Raw genomic sequence first — 13,806 nt, forward strand, 5'->3', positions numbered from 1 at the left:
CTACCCCCACCTCACCCTAACTCCACCCCATGCTGAGCTGAAACCATAGTAGCCTGGGGTGTAGGGATACCTGGCAGAGGGTGGGGGGAGTCACTGGGGACAGAGTTTGTTTGCCAAGGTTAATGATTCACTGGGCAGCTCCCAGGAAAAACAGAAAGACAGGTGTCTGGCATCCCCAAATGGGAGAAATGGAAGGAATAATGGCCTTTTTGGCTGCAGAGAGGCTTTACTCTGGGTCTAATTCACATCTATGCCATATTCCCCTGAACTTCATCATCTAGAGGCTGCTATTCCTTCATTTTGTTCCCTTCTTTGGGGAGGAAGTATATAATGAAAGTAAAAAACAACTCAGTCACTGCTGGTGAGACACCCCAGAATAATCTGGGCAAAGGGGACTTTGGTCACTTGGGAATGGTGGCAGGGTTCAAGCCAAGCTCCCTAACAAGCTTACTGCCCAAAGTCACTGGACACAAATCCCAAGTAAAGTTGTGCTCCTCAAGGGTCTAGAGTAGGGGTAGGGAACCTGAGGCCTCAAGGCCACATTTGACCCTGTAGGTCCTCAAGTACAACCCTATGACTGAATCCAAACTTCAGGGTACAAATCTCCTTAATAAAAGGATTTGTTCTGTAAAGCTTGGACTCAGTCAAAAGGCTGCACCCAAGGACCTAGAAGGCCACATGTTGGCTCAAGGCCCACAGGGTCCCCACCTTCAGTCTAGAGTCTATTACTGAAAATTAAATTATGAATTTTAAAATATAATAATACATTTGGTATTATTTTTACAAATACATATGTGTAACACAAAATAAAATTATACATTTTTATATGTGTATTTTGTTTTGAATAACCACTTCCTAAACAAAATATCCATATAAGTCTATTGAAATAGTACTAATGATAGTCAATATAAGATCTGACTGAAGGCAAAACTTTAGAGTCTTTGGATTTTCATTTTCCCTCTCCAGTTAATTTAATGCTATGAATTTATTCTAGTTTAGGAAAAGGGTCAAAGTTTCATGGGTCTCAGGAAAGAAGAATTACTTCCTATGTTAAAGGCATATTTGGTCTTCCATTCCTCCCCTCCTTTCCCCTGTCATTTCCCACTTGTAAATTTAAAATATGAAAATTTACAATGATTGCATTATGTTTATCTAAATACTTTCATATTTGGGGACACAACATCCCTGCTCTGGGAGGAACAAAAACTTAAAACAAATTATAACTACTAGTATATAGAGTAACCTCCCTCTGAGATAACCTGCCATAAACAATGTCAATATCTTGTACGTGCCCAGTAATTTTCATGGAGTCTCTCCCATTTAGAATGGGAGCTCCTCCAGGGTGGACATTGGTTTTTGTTCTGTCTTTCTTTGTAACCCCAGTACTTAGCACAGAGCCTGGCACACAGTTGGTGCTTCATAAATGCTTGTTGATGGATTCTTCGCTCACCCACACTCCAATTGGTAGAATTTTGGGATTTGCTTACCTGTACACAAGATGTCGGCCCCACCCTCCCCAGATGTAAGCTCCCCGAGGACATTTTGGGTTTTATACCCACAGCACCTGGCACAGTTCCTTGCCCATAAAAGTCTCTTTAAAAATGTCAGTTGAATAGTGTTGCAGGGGAGAGTTTTGATAACCAACTGCGCACTCTCCTGAGTTGGGAGTTACTTTCTCTGGAAGGGAGGGAAAAGGAGGGCAGGACCTTCTGTAAATCTACTCTGAAGTCTCACTATAGTACCTTCCATTTGATTCGGTTGTCTTCCTTCTTTCTTCTTCCCCTCCCAGCTTGTTTTTTTTATCTTTTTTTTTTTCTTAATTAAAGGGGTCATCCCTTGACTCAGTTCTTAAAGAGGCCTATTCACTGAATGAGCGTTAACCTCACTCTAAGTGAGTACATGAAAAGGCCTGAGCCTACAAGGGCCAGGGTCTCCCATTGCATCCTGGGTTATCTCCAGTCATCCTGATTAATATCTGGTCACTGGGCCCAGATGGCTCTGGAGGAGACAGTGAGGCTGGTGACCTTGCACAGACCTGCCTCACTCAAATCAAAGTCAACTGCAAGTCCTGTCACCATTTCCCTGATGTCATGGTCCTCTTTGAGAACGAAGGACAAACACAACAAGCCTCACACCTGGTATCTTCTCCCAGGGCTGCCCTAGACCTCTCCTGAACAAGTATTTATTAAGTGCCTACTAAGTGTGAGGCGCTGCACTTTTGTCATTGTTACTGCGGTTCGTCCTTCATTTGTGAAGAGGAACGATCATGGACTGGTGTCTTGACTTTCGAGTGAATTGGATTTAAGTGAAGCACAAAGTTGTCATCAGCCTCACTCTCTTTTCCAGAGTCATCAAAGTCCAGTGGCAGGACAAAAGTCAAGATGACTGGCAATTGTCCTGGGATGCAGTGGATGACCTTGGCATCTTTAAGAACTGAACCAGATTCTGTGTGTGTATATATGTGTGTGTGTGTGTGTGTGTGTGTGTGTGTGTGTGTGTGTGTGTGTGTGTTCAGCTCAGAAGGTGTGGCTCAGCAAAGAAGGTATGGGAGGTCAGCCTGGGGCTGTCCCTTCTCTGGGGGTGGGGCTGAGGAGACAAACTCACCTTTGTAGTAGAAGAGGCATCGATCCACCAGGACAAACCAGCGTTTATTCCATTGCTTCACCCCAGAGCTGGCCTGAAGGACACATGGAGGAACAGATGGCTGTCAACATGGTACAGCAGACAGAACAGTGAGGGAGGAGGTCCTAGACCTCTAGAGGCTAGGACCCTAGAACACAAGGCCTTGGTTCTAGACTCTGTTCTGACGCTAACATGCTATGGGACCATTGGGGAAAATCACAACCTCTCAGGTCACTCAGAGAATACATGAAAAAGCAGATGGCTCTGTCAGTCAGTCAATAAACATTGATTAACTGCCCACTATAAGCCAAGCGCTAAGGATACAGATAAAGCTCTCAAGCAGCTCAAGGAGACCACAAGCAAACATCTATGCACCAACAAATTGTATACAGGATAAACTCCCAGAGGGAAGGCACTAGAATTCAAGGGGGTCTTTCTGTAGATGGGACTTCTACTTTATCTAGTACTTGAATGAAGCTAAGGAAGCCAGGAGGCCGAGATGAGGAAGGAGAGAATTCCAGGTATTGGGCAAACACCTGGAGACTGGAGATAGAGTACCTTGTTGGAGGAATAGGAAGAGGACTGGTGTCACTGTCCATGGGAGCTAATCAGACCACCAAGTGAAGCAGTATAGAAGGAGATGAAGATAGGGCCCAAGACAGAACCCTGGGGGCCACCCACAGTCTCTTAGGGAGCACGGAGGAAAGGTACCTGTTTGAAGAGCCAGCCACTCTTTGTGACAGCAGCATTGGGGTTTCTCTTCATGGAGTTGGAACGTTTGCCAAAGGCTATAGCTTTGCGGGAAGTACGGGGTGCCTGGGAAGAAGAAACAGAGAAGAACTACTCAACTTTGCTCACACATCTCTTAGCTCCTTGCCTCATCTTCCAGATGGCTGCCTTTGCTTGGAGGTGCTGATCCTTTAGCTTTGTCTCCTCATCCCTCTCTCCCTCTCTCCCTCCTTCAGCCCGGAAGCCCTCACAACATCCAGAGCCTAAGACTCAGAAGGAGTCAGGAAATGTGGGTTCTGGTCTCAGCTCCGCCACTAAATAGGTGTGTGACTTCGGACAAATCACTTAGCCTCTTTCCTTAAGATCCCAGGAAAGTTCTCTCATGTACTTTGGAGGTAATCTATATTTCAGCTTTAATTATTTTGGTTGTTGAAGTTATAGGAACTGTTTGTACCTGTTTCATAGTTCCTTCTTGGTAGGAAAACACTTCAGGTAGCAAATGATTTGCATAGTAATGTGGGCAGAATGCTAACCTTCACCTCGCCCCATCCCCCCCATGCCATCAGAAGAGTTTGCAATTGGTTGAATAAACCCAGGTGGATGAGTCCGGCTCCCCACCCCCACCCCAAAATAAGCCTGGGGGCATTCAGTCTCTGGGCCAGGAGGGAGCAGATGCTCAAGGCAGAAAGAATCCTAATGAGCCATGCTCTGCCAGGAACTGAATGTGTAACTAGACAGAATCCGTAAAGAAGTAAGGGCCCACCTGGGCCAGGACCAGAGAGACTTTTAAAATTCGCATTTCCAATGACCTTATCCTAGTATGCTGTTTCTGAATTTATAAATTTTCTTCTCTGTAAAGAGGCCCTAGAAAAATGTATTATTGTGGTGTGTAGAGAGTGTACCAGCTGGTGTGAGAAGGGAGGGAGGGAGGGAGTGAATGCCTGAGCCAGGTATTAAGAGGCAGGGGCAATGGCAAAGGGGGATGGGGCAAGGTAGGTGGGACCCAAGAGTCCACGAAGAATCAAGATCAAGAAAAGCCCAGGAAGTCTGGTGTTTCAGGTTGGCATTAGAGATCAAGGCAAATTTCAAAAATAGCAAAGGAGAGGATCTTAGGGGAGGAATGCAAAGATTTCTCGGATTGATTTAATCGGGACAACGCTCTTTAAAAGAGCACTAAACTTGGGAATACCAAGCTTGGAGTCACAAGATCTGAGTCGGAATCCACTGTGTGGCCTAGATAAGTCACCTAACCTCCCTGGCCTCTGTTCCCTTATCTGTAAGGTGAGAGAGTTGAATTAAATGGCGTCTAAGGTCCCATCCAGTTCTGGATACTCTGATCCTATAAGGTACTGGGATCTCTCAGAAGCCTAGTGGGAGTGCAAAGCTCTGGATTGAAAACTTTATCCGGCCTAGTTCTCTCATCCTTAAAATGGGGATAAGTATACCTGTGATACTTACCTCACAGGGTTATTATGAGGATTAAAGGAAATAACAGAAAAAAAGTGCTTAGAAAAAATTTTTTTCTTTTTAAATTACACAAAATTCAGACCTTTCAGGGATTTTAGAACACTGAAAGGAGCTCTCAGGTGAAGGAGGTGGAAGAGGGTGCCATCTGGATCCTTCTGATAGTTCAAGGTTGGAGTTAACTGTTTGGTTAGATTGCCTAGTTTCCTAGGCTTAACTAGAGTCTCCCCAGACTCCGACTGGGGCTCTCAGGGGAAAGACTTACCTTGACATTGGGCCGCTCTGGGGGGACCTCAGACACCATGTTGTTGTTGGCTGTGTCACTGGGGGTGGTTGTCGGGCGCTTTCCACCAGTTTTACTGGACATGTCCGAGGCAGATCTGAGCCCCAAGTGAGATAGGAAGAGAAGAGGGAAATTATTATGGTTAAGAAGCAACCACTTTCCACCGCTTCTTCCTTTTTTCCATCTCCCTGTCTTCTCCTAATTCCTGGTCCTTAGGTCAACATCAGTAGAAAACTGGTACTTTGAACCTCCCCTCACTTCTTTGCAGAGGTAGGGAATCATGGGTATAGAACACTGTAGGAAATATCCCCCAAAATTGTCTGTGTTGGTTAGTTTTGCTGAATTATTTTCCCCCTCTTTTTTACACTTTAGCCTCAGTTATAAGGCAAGGTGCTCAGGAAGGAAGAGGGAACGCTGGGAAATGTAGGTGAATAAAAACAAAAAAAAAGGCAACAAAATGTTATCTTTTTTTAATGTTATCTTTTTGAAAATGAAAGTAAAGTCAGTGCGTCCTAGTGATCGAGAGATCATCCCATTCTAGGGAAGACTATATTCCAATTATCCCCAGAATTCTATTCTTTCTTTTGCTGAAAAATTAGCAGCAGCAACTATTGGCTCAACCTCTACAAGTTGCTTCAGGGCAAGCAAAGAAGCTCCAAAAGCTCCCTCTCCTTTCTCCCCTCTAGTCTAAAAGTCAGGGTGGATAATGAGAACTGTGCCTTTTAATTGTCTATGATTTCTACCCAATTTTCCTGCTTGAGTTCTTAATTAGGGGAGCCAAAGTCAAAGGTAGGAGTGAATAATGAGTTAATTGTTTATCCTTTGTTCTTGAAGAGGACTGTGACATCAGGAAGGGAGGTAATGCCATCACAGGTTACAAGTGAATTGGATTTGAGTGAGGAAGGGCTGTGCAAAGTCACCAGCCTCACTCTCTCCTCCAGAGCCATCTGGGCCCAGTGGCAGATAAAGGACAACTGGAGATGGCCCTCCATTATGAGCACAACAGAGCTCCAAAAGAGCTCCCTGTCATTTACTCAAGAAACGATCCCTCTCTGATTACACATTGAACCCCTTTGTGGTCACCAAGACTCACATTAGACCTCCCTCTCAGCCCATCCCATCAGAACTAAACCCAATGGATGCATTCGACAACATTTTACTGAACAAACATTAATTGCCTAACGTCTGTTGACCTCTATGCTCAGGGCTGAGGGGGATGCTATGATAAGTAAGGGATGGCTCCTGCCCTTATGAGGCTTACAGTCTGGTAAACTGGCCTGATCTTTGGAAGTTCTGCGGAAAGTGGTAGAAAGCATCACACTAGAGATGTTCCCCCAACGCCTCTGTATTTAGGAACACCCTAAATATCTTTCTTCCCTTCCCCATTTGATGCATAGACAACAGATATCAAAAGGAAGAAGGCACAGATGTGACCAATAGTCTAACAGGTGGCAGAAGAGAGGGCGAACTTACTTTCTCAAGTCAAATCTTTTGTTTTCTTCTGGAGTCTGGCCGGTCACTGGGTGCAGAAATGTGTTCCGTCTTTCATTGTGGCTGTAGGAGGAAGAGAGACAGACATATGAAAGTGAGAGGAGTAAGAAGAAAGGACGATTAATAATCAGGCAAATACAGATGATGGAACATAAGTTTGGGGAATGGTTGGCAGGCCAAGAGCTCCCCACCCCACCCCCCCCAATCCTCAACTGAAAGGCAGTATGGTACAGTGGTTAGATCACCGGATCTGTAGTCAGGGAGACTTAAGTGACCCTGGGCAAGTCATTCAACCTTTCTGAGCCTCAATTTCCTCATCTAAAATAAAAGGGTTAGACTCAGTGGCTTCTTTTCTATTTTATTTTATTTTTTGGAGGGGGGAAGGCAGGGCAATTGGGGTTAGGTGACTTGCCCAAGGTCACACAACTAGTAAAAGTGTCAAGTATCTGAGGCCAGATTTGAACTGAGGTCCTCCTGACTCCAGGGCTGGTGCTCTACTCACTATACCACCTAGTTGCCCCTGGTCTCAGTGGCTTCTAAGGCCCTTTCCAGGGCCAAATCTCTGATCCTATAAACTCCTGATGGAGTAAGCAGGTAAGCTGGGCTCTGAGAGAGACCCCGAGCACCTCGAGTACTAGGAACTCTTCTTCCTGAATCCCCAGAACTCAGGGGAGTTTTCCTATGTCAATGCCAGCCTCTGACAGACACTCCTGATGATGGGACTAAAGAGACCATACTTGACCCCTCCACTACTACTCAGGAAATATAGTGGGGAGGAGAATAGAATTGTTTCCAAGACCCAATCTTAAACAAAGTGGGGTTACAGATGGAGCTGAATGTCAGGATGTGAGTCTTCTATTTCCAGGGACAATTCTTGGCAATATGGTGCCTTGAACTCAGGAAGCACTCAATAAGCATCTGATGAATGAAAAAACAAACTTGTGCTCTCAGCTCCTCCACCATGCCTCAGTTTCCCCCTCTTTAAATAGGGTATGGGATCATCTAATTCCCATTTTGGTACTGAGCAAAGCTCATTACAAAAAAAGACAAAAAAATCTCCCTGACCAAGGACTGCTCAATGAGGCCTGAAAGCCTGGGAATTGTCAAGCCCTGGGGTAGAGTGACGGCATAACAGACAGATCTAATTAAGGAATGCTGTGGATGGGGAGGCAATAGGGGTGTTGGGGGGAGAAAGGCTGCCAGGAAGGAGACAGGAGAGGTGATTAACTAGGCACTGGGTCTTTGCAGAGACAGATGGGATGGCAACATCGCAGTTGCTATTCTGGGAGGCCCCTGTCTGGGCTCCCCTGACCAAGGAAATGTCATAAACGGATGTGCCTGAAAGTGAGGTACTGCTGGGTACCAGGTAAAGGTGGAGGGGAGAAGGATAAGGGCATTCATTCAGAGATGAGGGCTTGGGCCATCCTGTGTAATGTATGCCTCTGAGCAGCCTAGACAGATAGGGCAGGATCCACTCCATTCTGGCACAGGGAGATGGTCTGATATGGCTGCTCAGTGGACTCATGGTCCACTCCCCTCCTTTCATTCCTCTCTACATATATCCATAGAAAGGTACCCACTGTTTTACTTATGAAGCTATAGGGCAATCAGTTGGAGATAGCTAAACAAAGCGTGGTACAGAAACCTAATGCAATATTACTGCACTATAAGAAATGACGAATATGATGATACAGAGGATGATGGAAGAGATATGAGCTCACACAAAGAGAAATCAGCAGAACCAGGAAAACCATATACACAAAGGCTACTATTTTGTTTTCAGTCTTTCAGTCATGTCTGACTCTTTGTGACCCCATGTGGGGTTTTCTTGGCAGAGATACTGAAGTGGTTTGCCATTTCCTTATCCAGCTCATTTTACAGATGAGGAAACTGAGGCAAACAGGGTGAAGTAACTTGTCTAGGGTCATACAGTTAGTAAGTGTCTGAGGCCAGATTTGAACCTCAGGAAGATGAATCTTCCCAACTTCAGGCCCAGCACTCTACCCACTGAGTCACCTAGCTGCCCAAATACAATGGCTACAGTGTGTAGGTGGAAAGAAAAACCATAACAAAACAAACTGAATGCTGTGAAATTATTAGGATCCAACTTTGGTGCCAAAGAAAGTAGATGAAAAGGCACCTGCTGTGGGATTCTTTGCAGAGGTGGGGGACAATGAGTATGGAACATGGCATTTAACATCGGGCATTTTCCAATGTGTTAGTTTTATTGAACTGCTTCTTTCCCTCTTTTTTATTGCTAAGGGATGACTCTCTGAGAGGAGGAAGGGCTACTTTTGGAAATGAGGGTAAAAACAAAGACCATTATTAACTTTTTTTTAAAAGCTATGTGGCAATTAGCTCCAGAAGAGAGCAGGGTCATAGATTGGAAGGGACCTCAAAGGCCAAGTACCAAGTAGTCCAAGTCCCTCTTTTCACAAATAAAGAAACTGAGACCTAGAGAGTTTAAGACCCAAGGTCACCCAGGTAGAATGCACTAGACATATTAAACTCAGGTCCTCTGACTAAAACACTTCCAGCTTTGCTGCCTTTATCTCCCAGGAAGGTGACGTATGCAAAGGTGTCTAAGAATAGTATACGAACTCCACCAAGATCCCACCCATCCTATCCCAACCTCACAGACCTCAGTTTAGCTGGCAAGACCCGTGGGTTAATACAAATTAGCTGAGTTCTGGAAGCCCTCGGTGGGCTCTGAGGCATCTTCTATTCTTACTCCAATTCACCTATCTTTAAGGAGCCAAAGATGGGTCCAATTTCAAAAACAGAAAGATGAATAAGGGGAAAGAAGGGATATTGACCTGTATCGAAGAATTTAGAAGAAATATAGGAACTCCCTGAGGTGATAACCATAATCAGCCTGGCCTTGCCAATCAATAAGGAAACCTCATTGACTTCCCAGTCCAAACTGGGGAACTTGGCAACCAGGAGGCCAGATCTGGCCAATGCCTGCTGCGGTAGATACAGGGTGTGGTCTGGTGATCCAGGATCCATTTTGGGGGTCCCCTATTCCTTAACCCTTCGCCTCCTGTATTCAGCAAGGGGTCTTTCCCAGATTCTATCAACACAGAGAACCCTACAGCCAAAGCTGTTTAAGCATCTTCAGGCATCCTCCATCCCAAGAATCACCCCCCACGAAAGACTTTTCCTTGTTCCCCCACCTCCAAAAAGGGGAGTCCATGATAGTAGTGGCTCTCTAGAAGCCAAGCTCTATTATTCTCAGCACAAAGGAGCAACTTAGGGCCAGTTTCCTCTGTCCCCTAGTTATCCCCCAGCCCCCTCCTGCTCTGCATATTTCCTATGGAAAGGAACACACACACACACACACACACACATCTCCTCCAGTTCAGGGAAGGAAAATTCTCTTCCTCCCCATGACTTTCCCACCCACCAACTTTCCCAAGTAATGTCCTCTCCCTTGTCCCAGCTACACCGATTCTGGATGAAGTTTCTCCTTCACAAACACTGCAATGCAGCAGCCATTGACCTAACTGCTGTTCTCTTCCCCGCTTCAGCCCATACAGGCTCCCCCACCCCCTTTTCCTAGGGCCCAAATGGGCTGGGTTGCCACCTGGGTCAGCCCAGCCCTTCAGCTGTCCTCATCTCTGGCCCTCCCTCACACAAAGTGCAGGGAGGGGGATAGGGCAAGCCCTACCTGACTCTTCGATCAGCACGAAACTTCAACATCTTCCTGGGCAGTTCTGTACCCAAGCCGGCAATCTTAGTTTCACTGGCCCCCTGAGCCTAACATCCCTCCGGGAGGTAAGTCCTCTGGCCACACTCCCTGGTCCACAGTTGCATCCCAGGGCCACGACAGGGCCACATGGATTCTGCTGATCGTACCCCACCTTCCCAGCTCCCACCTCTTATTGGGGAGCAGGGCGGGGTGCTTTCCCTGGGTGGAGAAAAGGGGTGCCAGGGGTATTCTATTGGGCCTGCTTTTTCAGCATTCTGGTTAAATGCCTGAAGGTTGAAGGCATGCAGAAGGCACACCAAGAGAAAAGAGAATATAACCATCCCAGTTCAGGTCCCCAAGGAAAAAAACGCTGAATTAGACACACACATACACACACGCGAGCACACACACACACACACACACACACACGCGCGCAGAGAGCAGGTGTACAACTTCCAGGCGGCTGGACCTCGATGAGCTAATGACACAGAGAGAGGCAGGAAGGCGGTGGGGATAGAAGCTGCATTCCAGTCTGCATGGCAGAAACTCATGCCAGCTCTTTAACTGCAAGAAGGAGACGTCCTTTCCACCTCTTCCACCTTGGCCAGGACTGTGGCGCCTGTTTAGGCAGAAAAGCCAAGGACGCTCCTCTGCTGTCTGGGAGGAGCCTGGAGCCACAGGGGTTAAAGGAACTCTGGGTTCATTTGCCGCTGCTGCTGTTGTTGCTGTACCCGCCCAGAGAGATGGGATTGATTGAATAAGTCTCCCCCGTCTCCCCCTTAGCCTGCCCAGCCCTCTATGGCAACAGGAGCTTAATTAATAAAGATGCGGCTGTAATCATCTCCTCGACGACAAGTTCCCTTTGGAAACTACACCAGGTTGCTCTTCCCAAGACTTGATGATTATAGAAGTAATGAGAGGCAATACCATGAGTCTTGCAGTCTGGGAATCGGCATGGTGGAGGTTAGGAGTTGGTGGAGGGGACCCTGGCTGGCTTCAGGGAACATGGAAAAGAAGCGTCCTCTGAAAGCTTATGGGGGAAGAGGGTAGCAAAAGGGAGATGTGCCCGGCGTTTATTCCTGAAAATCTTCCCAGATGCAAGATGATAAATTCCAGCTGGTGACTGAAATCTACATAGAAGCAGGCAAGTTCATCCAAAGTCCTTTATTCCCCCGAGAATGGTTCTATGTCCGCCTTGTTTGCTTGGTATCCCCCAAGTCCTTGGGATAAAAGTCCTTCTAAATCTATCTTCTTCCCCTGCCTCCAGATAGGACTGAGCCCTACCCTGCCCTGCTACCAAATGTCTCACTGGTTCTTCGTGATCACAGGTGGGGCTCATCATGTCAGCAAGTTCTTGTGATGCCCAATTTAAATCCACATTGACTCAATGTCAGCCCATCCTGCTGCTCAGGGGTGATGAACAGCAGAAGCTTCTTCTACCTCTTTTTTTTTTTTCCAACAGCACTAGCATCTATTGACATCACAGGCAGCTGTCAAGGTAAAGTCTGTGAGGACAGCAGACACCAAGGGGGAGTCGTTAATATTACACTTTGAAGATGGAAGTGGGTTCAGAGGACTTCCCAGGCGAGGCAGCAAACAGAAAGCAGATGCCTGATTTCTCCCTGACCAGGGGATGAGGTAGCCAGGTCTGATTTCAACTGAGCTCAGCCTTCAATAGCATTTAAATGAGAACCCGTTAAACAACTCCGTCGACCTAGTCAATTCATTTTGCTGTTGGGAGGCTGGGGCGGAGGGTTTACATTTCATAACTGGTTTTTAGAAACATTTTATAATGGTTTTATGTATTATAACTCTCTCATCTTGAGATGAAATTATGTTCTATGTGTTTTATGTGAGATGTTGAGCTAAACCTAATTTCTGCCCTACTTTTTTCCAGTTGTCCTGGCAGTTTTTGTAGAGAGTCCTTAACCCAGTAGTTTCTGGGTTGGGTTTATTGAGCACTACATTACTATGTTTGATTGCTTCTGTGTATGGGAATTCATAAATTAACAACAAAAATAATAGAGATCCTTTATATATGACCTATCATGTGCCAGGCTCTATGCTAAGTGATTCACAAATATTTCATTTGCCCTGCCCCCCACCACTCTGGCAACCAGGGCTTAAAGAATGAAGAGGTGATTTTTACTACAATCATGTGAAGAGGCTAGATTTGAACTCAGGTCTCTCTGACTCTAGCCCCCAACACCCTAACCATTACACTACCTACTCTGAAGCAGTACTATTCTTCTTAAAAAGGAACAAAGAACCAGATTGGGTCTCAGACAGGAGTGGGTAGGAGAAGGAAGTGACAGTTCCAACCCAGCCTCAGTTTACCATTTTTAAATGGTCACAAACTACCTATTTACCTGGAGCATCTAGTCACTCAATAAGGCTCTGCTACATATTTTGTGACACTGAGCAAGTACTTAAATTTCCTGGGCCTCAGTTTCCACATCTGTGAAATGCAGGATTTGAGCTTCTGAGGTCCCTATCTTGACTTTTAATCCAATGACAATCACTTCGTTTTTGCTCTAAGGCTATGTAATGTTCTTCATTCAGCAAGTGCTTGGGAGAGAGAAGGGAGGGGGGAGAGGAAATGCCACTGTCTGGTAGAAGGGCCAGGGTTCCCCTTGAGAATCACCCCCTGCCCCGACCTTTCCTTTCTACAAATGCTTCATCATTAATGTAGGGCTGTGGGGGGCCCACTTGAGGCCTGGGTCTCCCCACCCTGACTCATTGCCTCATACTCAGAGCTAGGCATCGTCTCCGTGCCTTTTCTTTGCTCTCCTTAGTTACTCAAAAAATTAATTGCTTCCTCTTTTTAAGAGCAACTTTGTTTCCACCACATCACCTCCACACAAAGCTTCCTTGCCTGGTTCCCCCCTGAATATACAGCTTGGCTTTGCTCCATTTTCATTAGGAGGGGAACAAAATTAAACTCATCTTCATCGAAGGAAGAGGAGCTGGTGGTGGCACATGAGGAAAATTATTTCTCTTCCCCTGGAAGGAGAAAATCTCCTCTTTTCAAGGCAGAGAGGCCTCCCACAGCCTTTGGTTAAGGGATGAAAGTTAAATTACCTCTTCAGTGGCCCAGAGCAGGTACAGTGAGGAAAAAGGAAAAGAATCTCAGGGGGTCTCCCTTACTAGTTATTCTCCTCTCATTTGGGCCCAGGAGCCCTACAATTAAATCATCAGTCATGATGATTTAATGATAAATCATCCAGAACTATCTGCGATTTAATTCAACAGACATCTGTCAAACAATAGCTAACATTTATATCATAGTAGCTGGTATTTATAGAGAGCTTTAAGGTTTACAATGAATTTTACAAATATTCCCTCATTTTTATCTTCACAACAACCTTGGGAGGTAGGAGCTATTATTATCCCCACTGTATGGATGAGAAAAGTGAGGAAGGTTCATTGACTTACCCAGGTCTAGTGCTTTATCTGCTATGCCATCTAGTTGCATCTACATGCCTACTGTATATGGGGCCCTATGCTAGGCCTTGAGAGGCCAAAG

General features: G+C 45.8%; 1 protein-coding gene across 1 annotated transcript in view; it reads right to left on the reverse strand.

Moving 5' to 3' along the window:
* The window catches only part of PLEKHA6 (pleckstrin homology domain containing A6), a 78,597-nt gene that overhangs the window by 48,607 nt on the left and 16,184 nt on the right, over positions 1-13,806 (reverse strand). The window contains exons 2-5 of the mRNA XM_036754245.1: positions 6,572-6,652; positions 5,081-5,195; positions 3,334-3,438; positions 2,605-2,677 (exon numbers count right to left, since the gene is read on the reverse strand). Of these exons, the coding sequence (XP_036610140.1) occupies positions 2,605-2,677; positions 3,334-3,438; positions 5,081-5,182 (280 nt within the window). The 5' untranslated portion in view covers positions 5,183-5,195; positions 6,572-6,652. The remainder of the gene's footprint in view (positions 1-2,604; positions 2,678-3,333; positions 3,439-5,080; positions 5,196-6,571; positions 6,653-13,806) is intronic.

Source organism: Trichosurus vulpecula, chromosome 4 (genome assembly GCF_011100635.1).
Source record: "Trichosurus vulpecula isolate mTriVul1 chromosome 4, mTriVul1.pri, whole genome shotgun sequence".
Classification (NCBI taxonomy): domain Eukaryota; kingdom Metazoa; phylum Chordata; class Mammalia; order Diprotodontia; family Phalangeridae; genus Trichosurus; species Trichosurus vulpecula.